The 16,206-nt window shown below is 35.9% G+C and overlaps 3 protein-coding genes across 7 annotated transcripts; 2 read left to right on the top strand and 1 right to left on the bottom strand.

Annotated features, from left to right (window-relative positions):
- Positions 1-4,306, top strand: LOC111012925 (O-fucosyltransferase 7). 3 transcript variants are annotated; one of them, XM_022287274.2, is made up of 12 exons: positions 1-341; positions 697-795; positions 982-1,063; positions 1,148-1,215; positions 1,894-1,982; positions 2,059-2,239; positions 2,313-2,441; positions 2,581-2,714; positions 2,793-3,006; positions 3,277-3,461; positions 3,576-3,671; positions 3,793-4,306. In XM_022287274.2, the coding sequence occupies exons 1-12, from the start codon at positions 183-185 to the stop codon at positions 3,944-3,946; spliced, it is 1,590 nt and encodes a 529-aa protein (XP_022142966.1). In that variant the 5' UTR covers positions 1-182; the 3' UTR covers positions 3,947-4,306. The 3 variants fall into 3 exon arrangements, with proteins under 3 accessions (XP_022142966.1, XP_087975499.1, XP_087975500.1); XM_088119373.1 differs by having other exon boundaries at positions 2,581-3,006; XM_088119374.1 differs by lacking the exons at positions 3,576-3,671; positions 3,793-4,306 and having other exon boundaries at positions 2,581-3,006; positions 3,210-3,435.
- Positions 4,307-4,694: 388 nt separating this feature from the next.
- Positions 4,695-9,198, top strand: TL29 (ascorbate peroxidase 4). Of its 3 annotated transcripts, XM_022277757.2 has the most exons (11): positions 4,695-4,861; positions 4,932-5,030; positions 5,177-5,261; positions 5,416-5,450; positions 5,801-5,866; positions 5,982-6,022; positions 6,343-6,473; positions 6,753-6,859; positions 7,696-7,833; positions 8,606-8,740; positions 8,910-9,198. In XM_022277757.2, the coding sequence occupies exons 1-11, from the start codon at positions 4,778-4,780 to the stop codon at positions 9,018-9,020; spliced, it is 1,032 nt and encodes a 343-aa protein (XP_022133449.1). In that variant the 5' UTR covers positions 4,695-4,777; the 3' UTR covers positions 9,021-9,198. The 3 variants fall into 3 exon arrangements, with proteins under 3 accessions (XP_022133449.1, XP_022133457.1, XP_087975865.1); XM_022277765.2 differs by lacking the exon at positions 4,695-4,861 and having other exon boundaries at positions 4,926-5,030; positions 5,160-5,261; XM_088119739.1 differs by lacking the exon at positions 4,695-4,861 and having other exon boundaries at positions 4,926-5,030; positions 5,133-5,261.
- On the bottom strand, positions 9,186-13,160 carry SRS (Seryl-tRNA synthetase). The gene is made up of 10 exons (XM_022277739.2): positions 12,828-13,160; positions 12,592-12,740; positions 12,284-12,377; positions 12,047-12,195; positions 11,867-11,959; positions 11,031-11,210; positions 10,429-10,595; positions 10,124-10,258; positions 9,930-10,023; positions 9,186-9,819 (listed from the first exon to the last, which is right to left on the bottom strand). Exons 1-10 carry the CDS (start codon positions 13,036-13,038, stop codon positions 9,544-9,546), a joined length of 1,548 nt encoding a protein of 515 aa, XP_022133431.1. The 5' UTR covers positions 13,039-13,160; the 3' UTR covers positions 9,186-9,543.
- Positions 13,161-16,206: the final 3,046 nt, after the last annotated feature.

The following is a 16,206-nucleotide window of genomic DNA, read 5'->3' as shown; positions in this document are numbered from 1 at the left end:
AAAATAGTCAGGAAACCGCCCAAAACAGAGCGGCAACGTGCAGAGAAACCGAAACTCATCCCAAAACCCCATTGCTTCGCCCGAGCTTTTGCCTCTGTAAATTTCTTGGCCGCCATTGATTCAGTCACCGAGCTTCTGAGTGAGAGACTCGTCTTCTCGTATCGGTTTCTAGAGATTGAGAGATGCAGAGGAGGCGAATAAGAGCGTTGTTGGTCACGAGAAAGCTTCTAACGTGCACCATGTGTTCAATGGCGCTAGTTGTCGTACTCTCTGTTCCGGTCCAGGTCTTTCCTTCGTCCAGAGACGTTCCGATCTTCTCTCGCAGTGACAGGCTCCCTACGGTGATCACCAAACTCCAATTCACTTCTCGCTTGCTCTTTCTGTTTGTTTAATTGCAGCGTTTTCTATTTATGTAGTTCGTGTGTGTTGCGATTGCGATCTTTTTCTTTGCGTTAAATTTCATTTTCTTGTGATTGTTTTCTGCTTAGGCGCAGTTTGTCGATACTGTTTGGGCTAATCTTTTTATTGTTCGGAAATCGGAATCAACTTTATATTTTTGTACTCGATTTCTTTACTTCAGTACTACTTTTTCTTGTTTCGTATTCTTTCTTTTCGGAAATGGTTTAACAGATTGTGCAGTTATAAAATGTTTCCCGGCCTGATTGTTCTTTTAGCTTTCTTTTTTCATTTTTGTAGCATCGTGAATTGAAATTTCAGAGGCCGGCTCTAAAGCAAAGCTTGACACAAGAACTGGTACCACCACATTGGTTGAGAGCCTCTCGTCCTGTTCGCAAGGTAAAAACTGAAAAGTCATTCTTCAATCCAAAACTTGAGCACCTTACCAAATAGGGGACTTATGATTGCTTCACTCTTTTTCACTGTCTTTTGATAGATTTAAGTATTTTACAAATTCTAAGTAGTAGTTATGCGTATTCGTCTTTTTCACTTCTTTAGAACTAACAGTGTGTTGCTGGCAGCCAGGCCTCAGTTTTTGATGATCTTTGGGATCCTCCTTCGAATCGTGATTTCTTTCCCTGCACTGAGCCTAGTCTCAATTACTCAAGTAAGTTGGAGTCGCTATTTGTTTTTCATCACAAAATACTACTGCGCATCTACGTTAGTATGCTTATTCTCGTGGATCTTTCAGCTCCTGGAGAGTCAAGAGGTTACCTTCTGGTTCATGCGAATGGAGGGCTTAATCAGATGCGTGCAGGGGTATGTAATCCCTCTTTTGCCCCTTCTTCCTCATCCTCCTCACTATCTGCCGTCTGTATGAATAAAATTTCTTGTTCATACAAATTAAGTTCCATTTATGATAGATGAATATGTGATTTTGTACGTTTGATTCTGGGAGAACATGTTGATTGAATAATTGTGTTATAAAAATAAATGTGTTTTGGTGGTTGAAACATCACGAGAATATTGAATTGTTCCTACTTAGAAAAACTAATAACATCCAATTATTCACTCTTATAAATGAAGTCATAAAAATCTCTCAAAGCCACAGAATAATAATATATTTGAGAGATAGAACCAGTAATTGGTAGAAACTCCCATTTTTTTTTGGGAGGACATGAAATGATCATGGAGGGAATGTTAGAAAATACATGTAAAGAGATAATCCTTACAAAATAATAACAGTTTAGGAGATTGTAATATGTAATCTCATATATTTTCTAAACACTAATGCGCATATTAGTACTACATTTCTCTCTCAGAGAGAGATACTTGAGTTAATACTCATCAATTCATGGATCAACTTGATCAATAAGTTAATTCCGTGGTATTTTATGTTTTCACGTCACATATCTTAAGCATAGGTGAAAATATTCCTGTGTGAAATCCAGTGTACATTTTTCGAGACTAAGATTATTTCTCATCCTTAAATTGCAGATATGTGACATGGTAGCTATAGCTCGTATAATTAATGCAACCCTTGTAATTCCCGAACTTGACAAACACTCATTTTGGAAGGACTCTAGGTAGATTTCTTTCATCTCTAGTTTGTCTCTTGTTGTTTATATGAAGTTTTACAATTCATGCATGTTCAATATGCAGCAACTTCTCAGATATTTTTGATCAAGATCATTTTATTAATGCTCTTTCCAATGATGTAAAAGTCATTAAGAAGCTTCCCAAGGTGTTAGCTACCGCTACAAGAGTAGTTAAGCATTTTAGAAGCTGGTCTGGTATAGATTACTACCAGGATGAGATAGCTAGCATGTGGGAAGATTATCAGGTAGAGTTAAACATTTTCTTGTCCATGTACCTTTCCCAACAATTAGAATTGCTAATTTCTATTTTTGTCTCAGGTTATTCGAGCAGCAAAATCAGATTCTCGCTTAGCAAATAACAACCTTCCTGCTGACATACAGAAGTTGCGATGCCGTGCTTGTTATGAAGCCTTACGTTTTGCACCTAAAATTGAAGCAATGGGAAAGGTTGACTAACAGGCCTGAATTTCTTTTCCCTTCTTCTTTTCTTCTCCCTCTCTCTCTTTTGGTGGGGGTGATTTAGTTTGTCAACTTTCTTTCTTGTGAAATATTTTCTACCAATTCATGAATCTTATTTTTCTGACAGCTTTTGGTGGGTCGTATGAGGACCTATGGTCCTTACATTGCTTTACATTTACGGTATGAGAAGGATATGCTCTCATTCAGTGGATGCACACATGATTTGTCTCCTGCTGAAGCTGACGAGCTGAGGACGATTAGGTATAGAGGCCTAACAGCTGAGTCAATATGGATGGTGATAATTGGAAGCCTGACATTTGCCTATAATAAAACTTTCAGGGAGAACACATCTTACTGGAAAGTGAAAAACATCAATCCCAAGGAACAAAGATCTAAAGGGTATTGCCCCCTTACTCCAAAGGAGGTTGGAATTTTTCTAAACGCTCTTGGATACCCATCAAATACTACTATATACATTGCAGCCGGCAATATATATGGGGGTGATTCTCACATGTCTGATCTTCAATCACGATATCCCTTGTTAATGAGGAAGGTAAGTGCTTGTATTATCATACTGCTTGTTGATTTCCACATTTTTTGTGTTTTTTTAGTGTGAGTTGAGAACGACTTCTAAAATGAAGTGTTTTTTTTTTTCAATATATAAGTGCTCCTAAAAGTACTTTTTTTTTTTAGTGTAGCGAATCCACTTTCAATTATCTAACCAAACACTAAAATTTTTTTGAAATGTGTTTCTAGTGGGCCCAAAACACATTTTACTCTTTCAAGAGTCATCCAATGTTGCTTCTTCTCCTCAATTCTTCAGGAATTGTTATTATCATCTGAGGAGCTTGCACCTTTTATCCATCACGCATCTCAGATGGCTGCTCTAGACTACATTGTATCTGTTGAAAGTGATGTATTTATGTCCTCATATTCTGGAAACATGGCTAGGGCAGTCGAAGGTCACCGCCGTTTCCTTGGACATAGGAGGACAATATCACCAGACAGGCAAGACTTTATATGTATATATAATTCTGAATTCATTTGTGCATATTAGCCATAACTTTCACAATAATATTTGCTGAATCCGTTGTAATGTCACCTCTAAACTTTACCCAACAGGAAAGTCCTCGTTCGCCTGTTTGACAAACTGGAACGAGGAACCATGAAAGAGGGGGATAATTTAGCCAGCCGAATTATTGAATTACACAAGAGAAGGTACATTAGTGTGATAAATGTTGGAAAATTTAAAGTATGTCTCTGTTTTATCCAAGAGAAGTTGTACAAAAACAAAGATTGTAGTACTTCAAACACAATGACTGTTCTCTGGTTTTTGCAGGCAAGGTTCTGCAAGGAAAAGAAAAGGCCCCATTTCAGGAAGTAAGGGAATGGAAAGGTTCCGTTCAGAAGAAGCGTTTTATGTTAATCCTTTGCCCGATTGTCTATGTCAGAGAGAAAAATCAAATTCACAAACATCTTTCATTCGCAGATGAAAGTTTTTGATGTATGGGTGTGAATAGAAGGCATTGCGGATGGCAGAGTGTGTGTATATCACGAGAATACAGGCAGCAGTTGAGGGTTAGAAAATTGAAGAAAGGATACTGCAGGATGCGGATTGGTCAGAAAAATATTCTAAGTGCTGGTCGGTCAACATCTACTTGTTGACTACAACAAAAGAGAGATGCATTATTTTTCAAAATTTTTGTCAGTGATCAGCAACTTAGATTTCAATGATAACATTGAATGTTATCTGATAAAGTTACATTACATTTTCCTTTCTACTTTAATAGCCTTGTAATTTACATAAATAGACATTTATATAATCAATAAAGTGCTTCAGTTTTTTTTCTTTATTTTTAGCTCAATTGCTCATAATATTACCTTTTTTTTATAGCCCTTATGATATTACTTATCTTTAAATGGAAAGTTCAAATATCTAAAATTTAGTCAAACTATGAATGAGTATTGAATATGGTTAGTGGTGAGACATTTATTTCTCTTCCTTTGATTATTATATTTCTTTTATATGTGAGATAATATTGTAAAAAAAAAAGTTTTATTTAGATTATCTACCTATAGATTTTTGGACTTTCAAATTATCATTTTATTGTTTAAATGATGGAGGGTTAACGTAGAGAAGCTGCAAGATAATATGATGGGTCCCAGTCCCATCCCTTGGAGCTGACGTGGAGGAGTCCGGATGAGGATATTGATCATAAACTCCCAGTCTCCACAAATATAGCGCCACAGAATCTGTTCGCAATTTGCATTTTCTTCTTCTTCCGCCATTGTTGCAGAGAGAGGAAGCTCTAAGCAGGCCAAAAATGGCAGTTTCCTTCCTCTCTACCGTGCCTTCATTTCTTCCTCTTCAAACCGCCCCAGCTGCACCATCTCCCTCTTCTCACACTGTAAGTCTTCCCTTTCTTCCATAATGCGGAGCGCATTCTTGATCCTACATTCTGTCGCGTTAAATTTCAGGTCAGAATTCGTTGTGGCCAAATCAAACCGGATTCTAACAGCGAGGATCGATTTAGTAGAAGAGATCTTCTTCAAGGCTTCGGCGGTACCCTTTCCATGGTGAGAGCCATTTCTTTTTCTCTTTCAATTTCACCTCATTCTTTCCTCTGTACCCAGCATACCGTCAAAACTCTTATTTCGGAATTCAATTATATGAGTTAGAATGAAGTGATGATGAGTTTCTGCCAGTTGCGACCTCTTCTTAGGGATTGATGGTAAGCTCACACCAAATGGTGGAACCGGCTTATGCTGCTGATTTAATACAGCGCAGGCAACGATCTGATTTTTTATGTAAGTTATATTATCAGTCTGCATTATTGTTTTCCATTCTATTGTTTGCTTCTACTTTTTTATATGATGTTGCTATTCCCTAGTGGTTGAAATATATTGTATATAATGCGAGGTAATGGATTTACTTATTTCCCTTTTACATTGTTGATTGCAGCAAATATCAAGGGGACCCTTTTTACAGCTATTAAGGTATAAATCCAATAAATCATCACTAGCTCAAGTTGTTTTATCCTTTTTAGTGCATTCTCAACAAATAATCTAATGTTTAGGCTTGGATAATGGAACAGAGATTCAACATGTGACCATTAGTATAAAATAAGGAAGAATGACATTATGGGGATTTGAGCTTTTACGACCTATTGCATCACTATATGCTTAAATCGGTTAGGTTAGGGTACATGTAATCTTTTTAATATACTCTCACAACATTTTGGTTTTAACTTGTTTTAGCATGCAAATTGAAGGATTTATGTTCTTGTTCTAATAATTAAACACTTGGAGGAGATACTCATCCCCTTTGTTTTCTATTTTTATTTCAGAAAGATCCAGACATCGTTCCCTCCCTTTTAACATTAGCACTAAATGATGCTGTGACTTATGATAAGGTGAGACAAAAGTACTTCATCTATTTAAATTTACAAATCTAGACTTGATTGTACTGCATCAAGAAACTAAATAGACTGGAACGAAGATGCTGATAAGTTTTGATTGCATTTGTAGGCAACTAAATCTGGAGGGCCAAATGGATCCATTCGCTTCAGGTACTGCATTTTAGATGCCATTTCCTTATTTCTGAGAAAAAAATCATTAATATCCACATTCTTTTCATTATATACTTGTGCATGTATGGTGAGTCAATGATGATTCTCCAACACTTTTCAAGTATGGTATTATATTATTATTTAAATCATTATCTTTGCACTTTTTTTAGTTCCAAAATTATTTCAGCCACCGTATGGCACTGTTAAGCGTTAAATGTTTGTTTTATTTAACTAGCTACTGTGTTGTTTAAAAGTAATAACTTGGTGCTTCTTTCAATATTAAATCTGTTGACTTCTCTTCCATGCTTTCTGCTGTGAAGTTCAGAGATTTCCAGACCTGAAAATGAGAAACTTTCAGCTGCTTTGAGTTTAATAGAGGAAGCAAAGAAAGAGATAGATTCGTATTCAAAGGGTGGACCCATTTCCTATGCAGATCTTATCCAATTCGCAGGTTTTTTATGCCTTATGCTTATCATCTCTGAACTTTCTCCATACCTTGGCCAATTGCATTCTGATAACCTTCTTTAATCTTTTTTTTTTTTTTTAGTAAATTAGAGGCCTGCTGGTTACTAACTAAGTTGTCAGTGTAAAAGCCCCTAATTTATAGAATCTTTCAGTTCCTAATGGGGATGAGTTGGAGTGGGGTGATTCGTGTATTCTAATAGATAATAATGCTAGTGCCTTTTCTGAAGAAGAATGATAATATCTCTAGTTCATTTTCTCTATGCAGCACAAAGCGCCACTAAATCCACTTTTCTAGCTTCTGCCATCAGAAAATGTGGTGGGAATGAAGAAAAGGGGAATTTGTTATATACTGCGTATGGTTCCAGCGGGCAGGTTGGTTTCTTTGTACATTCATGCCGCATGCACATTGCATGTTTACCACAAATATACTCATCTAGTACATGCATGTGCCTGCGTAAGTGGGTCAGTAGGTGGGTGGATGTTAGAGTGAGGATCACTAGAGGGTTGACGAATATTCCTGTTAATGATGTCTTCTTTTATCAATTACATGGTGGACTAACTGATACTGCTTTCCTGAGCTAACAACCTCTGTTTTTGGCAAAGTGCTGAGCTGATATTCCCGCTATTATTGTTGTCTGATTCTCTGTGTTCACTTTTCTTCTTAAATCTGTTTCTTAGCTCTTAGACAACAAATCCGTGCAATCAATCTGATCATGTCAAGCGGTATTAGAGTGAATAGGGTTATTCAGAAAGAAAGTTCATGGAGACCAAAGTTGATAGAAAATATCATGAAAATTAGTTTCTTACATCAGTTTATTAACAACAGAAGATTGTGCTAGCTCAATCAAAGGGCATGTTTCACCATAAGTTAGGTTGCTTAACTGCAAACACGATTGTTGTGGATAAAATTCCACATAATAATTTATAGCTGTTGAAGTAATTTTTGCAAAATTTTTCAATCTGTAATTTGGTTGAGACAATTTCAGGATCCTCCACTTTTCTCATTCTAATTGGTTGGCCATTTCTTAGCCTGTCCAAATGGATAGAGAAAAGACACTGTTCTGAGAATTGTAGTCTGTGCATAAGCCAGCCTATAAATGCTAGAGTAGTGGTCAACTAATTATATGTCAAAAAAAGAATACGTGCATTTGCCAAATTTTTATTATTTGGGGTATAACACAAACAACGGTGTCTCCTTGTGCCCACAGTGGGGCTTGTTTGACAGGCAATTTGGAAGATCAGATGCCGAAGCACCTGATCCTGAGGGAAGGGTTCCCATCTGGGGGAAAGCTAGCGTCCAGGAAATGAAAGAGAAGTTCTCTGCTATTGGGTTTGGTCCCCGACAGGTACGTTTCTTAATTTCAAGCTGCATTTGAAATGTTTTGCTGCCTTAAAAGTATCAACCTGTCCATAGATTTCCTGTGGATTATATATATCAAAGAACTTAATTAATCCGTTCTATGTCAATTCAATATTTGTAGCTGTATTGTATACCTTATCATAGATTCTAATAGAGCATGTTTAGTGTCGTGTTAATTCACATTGATATCTTGATGATCAGAGGAGAACAAGCTCTTAACTCAAATGCTTTTGAGGTGACAATTGAAGTCTTGGCCTCTTGGTTGCGATCACCTATCTACAATATTAACATCTTATGGTTTTCATGATCATGACATGATGTGGGATTGGAAAATTTTTTATGTCAACAATGAAGCTAACACCCATGGCCATGGTTATCAAAAATAAAAGAAGCACAATCTTGTTGAACAAGAGGAGTTATTTTATATAACTGGTTTCTAAAAGCAATAAGATGTATTTATTTCCTGACAAGACCGCATGATCAAATCACATTTGTTTATATAGCTGTGGAAGTGTGATTTCATTGTGTTTCTTTGTTTTCCTTTTTGACTTAACTAATACTTTTTGAGGTTCATGTTAGGTTATACCTGGAGGATGAACTAAGATTTTATTTTTCATAATGTGCTTTTAAGTTAATATGAACGAACTATTAAAACAAAAGACTAAACATGTAATGAGGAACAAAGATGCAGGACCCTTGAAATGATCTTAAGATGCAAATATTATTAGTGATTGAAGCCTAAAACCTTGTTTGTCCAGCTAGCTGTTTTGTCTGCATTTCTGGGTCCTGATCAGGCAGCAACGGAGGAATTTCTAGCCTCAGATCCTGATGTTTTCCCATGGGTTCAAAAGTATCAACGTAGCCGTGAAACAGTATCTCAGACTGATTATGAGGTGAGTACGTGATTATTTATTTCTCTTCTAAAATGGACGAACTACCCCTTTTTGGCGGGCAAGAATAGGAATAGAATATCATATTAACTGCTTTTGCTCTCAGTCTTTTCATACTTTTAGATATTTTAATCCACCAATAAGTATATTCTCATTTGACCTATTCCTCCAGGTTGATCTAATAACTACTCTTACAAAAATAAGTAGCTTGGGACAGCAAATAAATTACGAGGCTTACACCTACCCAGTTAAGAAAGTTGATTTGAGCAAACTCAAGTTATAGTGAGTTTTGAAAAGATGATAGCCTTGAAGAAAGCTACTCTGCATTTTGAAACCAATTTTATACATCAGGCTTTACCACTTGGAGAATTGTATTGGAAGTTGGTCTGTAGGCATTGGCCATAGTTTACACACTTCGAAATGTACAATTTGTTGAAATCCACTGAAATTTTTCGTTCAAATTCTGTTCACACTATCTTTCCTTTCAAACCAATTTCTGTTTACGAGTCAAAAGTCTCAGCTGTGAGCAGGTATCAATGGGTATCAAGGGGTACAAGCATTTATAGCCGATGCCAGGGAATTGTACTGGTTACTCAACAGTAACAGAGACAGCATTTAAAGCCAAACAGATCTCAGTTTTGTCATACCACAAAACCTAAGAACATGAGAAAGCTTTATTTGATGATCTGTGGCTTTTGCAGCAATTTCTTTGAATTCCTCACTCTTTCACCATCCAAATAGGTCGTATGGACTACAAAAACTGAAATTTAAGGAATGAAAAACAGTCGGGATTGCCTCAGTGTACCCTATGCAGATGTGGGAGCAATTAGCTCTAAGCCCCCCATGAAAGGTCTCAAGGGCTCAGGGATAATAACAGAGCCATCTTCTTGCTGATAATTCTCGAGCAAGCAAATGATCATCCGTGGAATAGCACATGCTGTTGCATTCAACGTGTGAACGAACTGGGTAGGTGCCAGATTGCTTTTGCCCTTCTTTGAAGTTGTCGGCACCGGTTCATGTGGACGATATCGGATTCCTAATCTGCGGCTTTGATAGTCTGTACAATTCGATGCACTTGATATCTGTTGAGGACAACAGGGTATGGTTCGTAAATAAGATTTCAAATCTCTCAAAACAATTTAGCTCTAACCATATCCCCACTAAGGAGGAGAGAGAGGAGAGAGTTGAGAACCTCGCCGTATCGTCCTAAACCCGGCATCCATGCCTCCACATCAAATTTCCGATAAGCAGGAGCACCTAAATCTTCAGAAGCCATATCCAAGGTCCTGTGAGGATAACAGAGATGATGTAAAATGGGGCAACCAAAAACAGAACAATGCAGTGGCAACGAAGATCATTAATTCCCAAATAAAAGCAGGTTCTTACTTGAAATGCAATCCCAGTGATGAGAATAGGTGCTCTTCAATCCTAATGAGTTCTTCGTGGTAAGACTCGCTCTCTTCAGGTCGGCAAAATATAAACATCTCTAACTTGCTGAACTGGTGCACTCGATAAAGGCCCCTGCTCGGCATTAGATTAATATATCAAATACTACATAGCAAAGAAGACTTAGCAGTAATGATATGAGTGAAATAAAAGAAGTGAGACGCAGACTCAGGGCTTGTTCATTTATAGGATGATAGAGTTTTCAAACGATGTGGAACCACGGGCTTAGAGATGTTGGTCTGTACCTTGTTGCAGCTCCAGCAGCACCTGCCTCGGTACGAAAGCAATGAGAATAAGCCACATACTTCAAAGGTAATGAAGACTCGGAAAGGATAGAATCCATGTGAATCCCTCCTACGGGAATTTCTGCAGTACCGATGAGGCATTGGTCACTTCCCTCAATGGAATAAACCTACCAAGCAGTGAGCAGAGTGTGAAAAAATTGTAATTAAAATCCTCTTAGATGCTGACTATGGAAAGAAGTCTCTCATTCTATATTATAAAATGGCACCTTAAAAGTTAAAACACATCAATATGTATAAGAAATGTTATAATTAGCCACGGAAAGAGTTTCTTACAACGTTTAGCAAAACGAAAGCATATACAATTAATGGATGAAATTATCATCTGGAATGGTCAAGCTTGTACTCTACTCGATATCTGAGTTTGAGGCCTTGGAGTATATTGAAAACGAGCTAGATCTCAGTAGGAGTCAATTGAATTACTAAATATATACAAGGTTTACTGGGGGATTATCTCGAAACGATGAAGCTATCGGTCAGAGACCTCAAATAATGTTGCTTTTACTTATCTGTGGATAGAGAAGATGTGCGAAAAAAGGTTCTACCTGAGTATTTTCGCCACGAGGTTGGAACCCACACTTCTCAACAACTGAGGACCTCACAATTTCCGGGGTTATCAAAGGAGTAAATCCCCTTTTCATTACTTCCGAGAGTGTCCAGTTGATAAGACCCAGTTCCAATGTAACCGCTGCATTCTTCAGGTAGTAGAACTTAGATCCACTTACCTGTATAAACCAGAAAAATTTAACATTAGACATAAGAACTACAATAACTACCAAGTAATTCGAGGTACTTGGGCCCTCCCCTCTCTTGAGTATTCATACTCAAGTCAAAACCAAACTCACTAATTGGATACCTTCCTTCTTACACCCTCACTCTATTTATAATACTATCTCTAATAATTTCCCTATCTAATTACTAAGATACCCTCAATACCCTAATAATATCCCTAATTACCCTTAAGGTCATTCCTATCATTCCCACTTCCATAAAATGTAAGGAAACTAATCAACGTTTGAATAGGAATAGGCCTAGTTATGGATGATGGACTGAATATCTCTTATCTACGGTCCCGTTAGCATCAAAACTTGACAGTTATAACTCTAAGGCCATACATGGAGATAATGAACAACTAAACCAACACTGATGAGTCATGAACATAACAAAGTAAGCAAGGACATGTAATTTATCTTTTGGAGATATAGTCCTCCAATTTTACACCATAGAATGATAAGCACTGACCTAAAATAAGACAGAGTGAATGTTATGTGAGGATCTAAAGTCGAAACAAGAGTTCTCTTCATAAAACGTTCCAGATATACGTATAACAAGGTGAACTAGTAGCTCCTCTTAAGTACCTTAAACTGAACAAGGATTGTACCTCAGCAGCAGCATCGAAATCAAAAAGGTTTAACCGCTTCCCAAGTTCAAGATGATCTTTAACAGGAAAGCTGAACTCCCTTGGGGTACCGACCTACGAAAGAGAATGCAGAATGTAAAACGTACCATTCACAAGGATTAAGGTAAAGAAATATAATATAGAGTTGGAAAGTAGAAATACCGTCTTTCTTATCGTCGAGCATTCCTCCCCTCCTATAGGAACATCCGGGTGGGTCATGTTTGGTATACATTGTGCTTCTTGCTGAAGCTGATCTGTAAGTTTAAGAAGGTTTTCTTCCAAAGAGACTAGTCCTTCCTTCAGATTCTTTCCTGAAAAGAGAAATACCAGAGCGAGTTTGACAACAATGAAATTGAGAATAAAGCTAATGAAAAATTCAGACAGAAGAAATCCATATACCTTCCTCTATGAGTTTTTGCCGCTCAGATGGCTCCAGCTTCCCTTTCATCTTGTTTGCAACCGCATTCCTTTCTGCACGAAGCCGCTCGACTTCCTGGTATCTGTGAGTAACAGTTAGCTAAGCATTGGTTTCAAAATTACATACATAGTTTGACAGTTTGATGGTATGTCCTGGTGTATATTTGGGGGACTAAAATTTTGATGAAAGTATCATCAACAGGCCTAATAATCCAGCTCCAATGGTGCAAGAATGACAAACTGAATCAACACCCAGAAAAGAAAAAGTGAAAACAAAATCCAAATATAACCTTCTGGAGATTCAACATTTTGTCATACAGCTGGAGCACAAGTTCCAAATCAACACCAGACTTCCGATTGAGTATATTTGCAGCTACCAAATCCCTGTTGTCCCTAATCCACTTGAAGTCGATGGAAGCTCTCCATTGGGGCTTGGCGACTAATTCCCAATTCAAGAACAACATTAACGACGCCAAACTCCCGAAATGTCAAACGATGATGAACATGGAAGAGAAAGATGAATTACCCTTTTCTTCTCCGGCGATTGTAGTGGGAGGGTCGGCTTGGAGCGCCGGCAATGAGAGAGCTCGAAGGAGCAGTGGAATTGGAGGTCGTCTCTTGTTACGGCAAAAATGGGGATTCAGAGAATTGAGAGACGGCGGCCTGAAAATTAGACGGGAAGTGGAAGGCGTTGGAAAGGCGGCGAGCTTGAGAGTTTGGAAGCAGTGAAGCCCCATCGGTGGGCGGCGGAGGAAGATTTTTGTTCGGCGTTGAAGGAAGTGGATGGCTGCGCTTGCTTTGGCTTTACTTGCCCCAATTATCTTCTGAATCTCTTGATGTATTCGGGACGATGAATTTTGGATTACAAGTTTAGACTGAACCATTTTTTTTTATTGAACTCAAAAAAACAAAAATTTCTTTTGGTTTTTTTAAAAGTTTTGGATCCTTTAAAAAATATATAATAAATTTGTATTTTGTAAAACAAATCATTCCATTTTCAGATAGTTATTTTTAATTTTGTGTCTAATTAAAGTTGAAAGGTTATTTTTAACATTTTTTTTTCTACTATGGTTTACCTCGACAAGTTTAGAATAATTTTTAATTCTAATATTAACGACTTATTGCTATTTCAAACTCATTTTCCAGTGGTCATAAATACGTTGAAGATTCAAATATAAGTTTTTGAAAATATAAATTATGTTTGTTTGATCCTTATACTTTAGGAGATACAATTTAATAATTTGACTAATGTATGACTCAACTAGTTATGACATCTATCTCCGATAAAAAAAAATCGTAAGTTTTGAATCACCATCTCTGCTTATACTAAAAAAATTTAAAAAAATAACAATAAGAATTTAAGAGTTCAAATATCAAACTTATAATTATCAAACAAGTAAATTATAACTATGTATTTAGCTTTGTAAAAAACAAAAAAAAAAAAACTATGTATTTAGCTTATGGCGACAGTACCATTTATGATTTTTCTAACACGTGTGAGTGTTCGACTAGCTGTAACACTTATAATTATTTAGTTTAAATTTATTTGAGTCTCTTTTTACGGTTATTGTAAAACCATTATGGCCTTCATTGTTATTTTTCATTTTTTAAGCACATGGATAAAGTGACTATGAACATATTAACATAGGCATGTATTAACTACAGTCACACATATTAATTAAAATGAATATCAGATTATATAATTATACTCTGATCAAAGATTCATGGACTAAAATAGGTATTCGAAATTTATTAAAGAATCCATTTTCCGAAACCTCATATTAATTGATTTGAAGTTTTCCAAGAGAGTCAATAATCAAGACATGAAATGGCTCATTATCTACAGCATGTTCAAATTGAATTTCCATATTTTGATTCTTGACTTTGTAAATAATTCCATAAAATTCAAATAAATTTGTCAGAGCCACCTTACATTCTCCACCCATGGACCCATGGAGGGAAAAAAAATTGGTCATGGAACTGCCTAAATTAAGATGTCACCCATGAAAATGATTTATGAATTGTAAATTAACCATTGTTAATTAATTATAGTATCTTTAAGACCAATGCAATTTATTATTAGGTAGAATTGTATTGAAGAAACAAATTGAGATGTGCACATAATTATTACCATGAATGTGAACTAAAAAAATTATAATTTAAAACATATCAATATTGTAATAATTTGTTTGTATGGAAAAGAAGAACGAACAATAGACTATGGTGTAAGTACTTTGTATTGGTGTAATAGCATAGTTTAGGTCCCTACCTGACTTTTAACGGTAAAGAAACTCTTGGTCATCCATAAATTTTTAAAAATTGGGTCTTTCTTTCGGATAGGTTTAGATCTTCTATTTGAATTCTCTTAACACGTTATTTCCTTTGCAAAAGCAAGTCTATGTTTACTTTTTTTTTAAAAAAAAAATATATCTCAATTCTATATTCCTTCTTAGCAATTTGAGTATAATTCAACTAGCCAAAACATACATCATCGAATCTCAATCCCTACAAGTTGTTGTACTAAAAAAAATCCATAATGTTTGAATATATTTACAAAATTATAAAGACCTACTAAACACTTTAAAAATATGTGAACATGTTAAAAAGGCAAAATTAAACTTTAGAAATTTATTTACCACTGTTTAAAGTTCATAAACTTAACAAACGTCGTTACGAGTAAAATTACCGTACTAGGTTTACTTGAAGTGAGACTAAAGAAGTGATACGAGTCGAACCGTCTAAATTTAGCCAATTAGGTCAGACCACCCGACAAAATCAACCCAAACCAAACCAACTAAACTCAATCGAGTAAGTCCATCTAAACCAACTCGAAGAGACTCCTTCTATAAATAAGAGAAAGAGAACGAGAGACACGAGAAACATTCTACCCAACTTTACTTTTACTACTTTGAATTCTTGGTGTGATAGTGTTAGGCTTACCACCAACTGGTGGTACAGATCTATTGTATAAATTTAGTTTTAAAATATATTTAATAAAAAGGGAAATAAAAAGTGAGTCGAAAAGATTCGCAATGATTTTTGAGGCGAAAGAAATTTGGTGACAAAAAAACGTCCTTCCTTCAATCCTTACAGTTGGTTTGACCAGCAACAGTACTCGCTGACCCAGCCACTCACTCTTATTTTATTAATTTACACTTTTGCCCCCTGATTTCTCATATTTATAAATCATCCTAATATATTGTATAAAATCAAATATTACATATTTTGAAAATAGCCTATTTATATATATTTATTTATTTATTTATTTATTATTTAAATAGTTGGTTTTATTCTTTCCGAATCTCAGTCTTATCATGCATACAATTACTAATTATTTTGAGCTTTTCCAATAATTCTTTTTGTTCACACATTCTCCAATTATCTGTCTTTTTAATTTTTAATTCAATTCTCTTTTTTTATATATATTTTCAATTATTATTCTCTAACAAAATTTCATCCCACACTTTCTCCAATTATTTTCTTCCCATATTTTTTTCTTTATATATGTTCTTCAATTCTCTGTATATAGACATATTTGTACTCATTATTCTATATATACACCTATGCATTTTATTACCATGTTAAATTAAATATAATACATAATTCAATATATTGGTTGATATTTATTTGTCCAAACAATAAGACTCATCACTTATGCTAGATAGATGGATGACCAAAAATAGAGTTTGAACACTTTTGGTTTGATAAGAAAGATTGAGATTCTCTCTACTAATTTCGACGTTAGCAACGGTATCGACTACGCCCAGTCAATTCTACCATTGACACATATTGATGGCGATAACGACAGGGTGTGACCGACCTGACTCGTGCTTGTTCGATCAAAGCTGACATTACCAGATCAACATGCTTCTTGAGTGTTTGACACTTGTCCGTTCATTTTTCCT

The sequence above is a fragment of the Momordica charantia genome (genome assembly GCF_013281855.1).
Source record: "Momordica charantia cultivar OHB3-1 chromosome 11 unlocalized genomic scaffold, Mcharantia_2.0 BLBB01000011.1, whole genome shotgun sequence".
Taxonomy (NCBI): domain Eukaryota; kingdom Viridiplantae; phylum Streptophyta; class Magnoliopsida; order Cucurbitales; family Cucurbitaceae; genus Momordica; species Momordica charantia.
Note: the sequence above shows the minus strand (reverse complement) of the source record. Positions and strands in the feature narration are given on the sequence as shown.

Excerpts from the sequence above, each read along its gene's own strand:
- LOC111012925 (XM_088119373.1), top strand. The coding sequence starts at position 183 with ATGCAGAGGAGGCGAATAAGAGCGTTGTTGGTCACGAGAAAGCTTCTA. Across the intron at positions 796-981 it reads CCTCTCGTCCTGTTCGCAAG|GCCTCAGTTTTTGATGATCT; the intron begins GTAAAAACTGAA and ends GCTGGCAGCCAG. Across the intron at positions 1,983-2,058 it reads TCATTTTGGAAGGACTCTAG|CAACTTCTCAGATATTTTTG; the intron begins GTAGATTTCTTT and ends TTCAATATGCAG.
- TL29 (XM_022277757.2), top strand. The coding sequence starts at position 4,778 with ATGGCAGTTTCCTTCCTCTCTACCGTGCCTTCATTTCTTCCTCTTCAA. Across the intron at positions 6,860-7,695 it reads CGTATGGTTCCAGCGGGCAG|TGGGGCTTGTTTGACAGGCA; the intron begins GTTGGTTTCTTT and ends TTGTGCCCACAG. Across the intron at positions 8,741-8,909 it reads TATCTCAGACTGATTATGAG|GTTGATCTAATAACTACTCT; the intron begins GTGAGTACGTGA and ends CTATTCCTCCAG.
- SRS (XM_022277739.2), bottom strand. The coding sequence starts at position 13,038 with ATGGGGCTTCACTGCTTCCAAACTCTCAAGCTCGCCGCCTTTCCAACG. Across the intron at positions 12,741-12,827 it reads AATCGCCGGAGAAGAAAAGG|TCGCCAAGCCCCAATGGAGA; the intron begins GTAATTCATCTT and ends ATTGGGAATTAG. Across the intron at positions 12,196-12,283 it reads GCAAAAACTCATAGAGGAAG|GAAAGAATCTGAAGGAAGGA; the intron begins GTATATGGATTT and ends TTCTCTTTTCAG.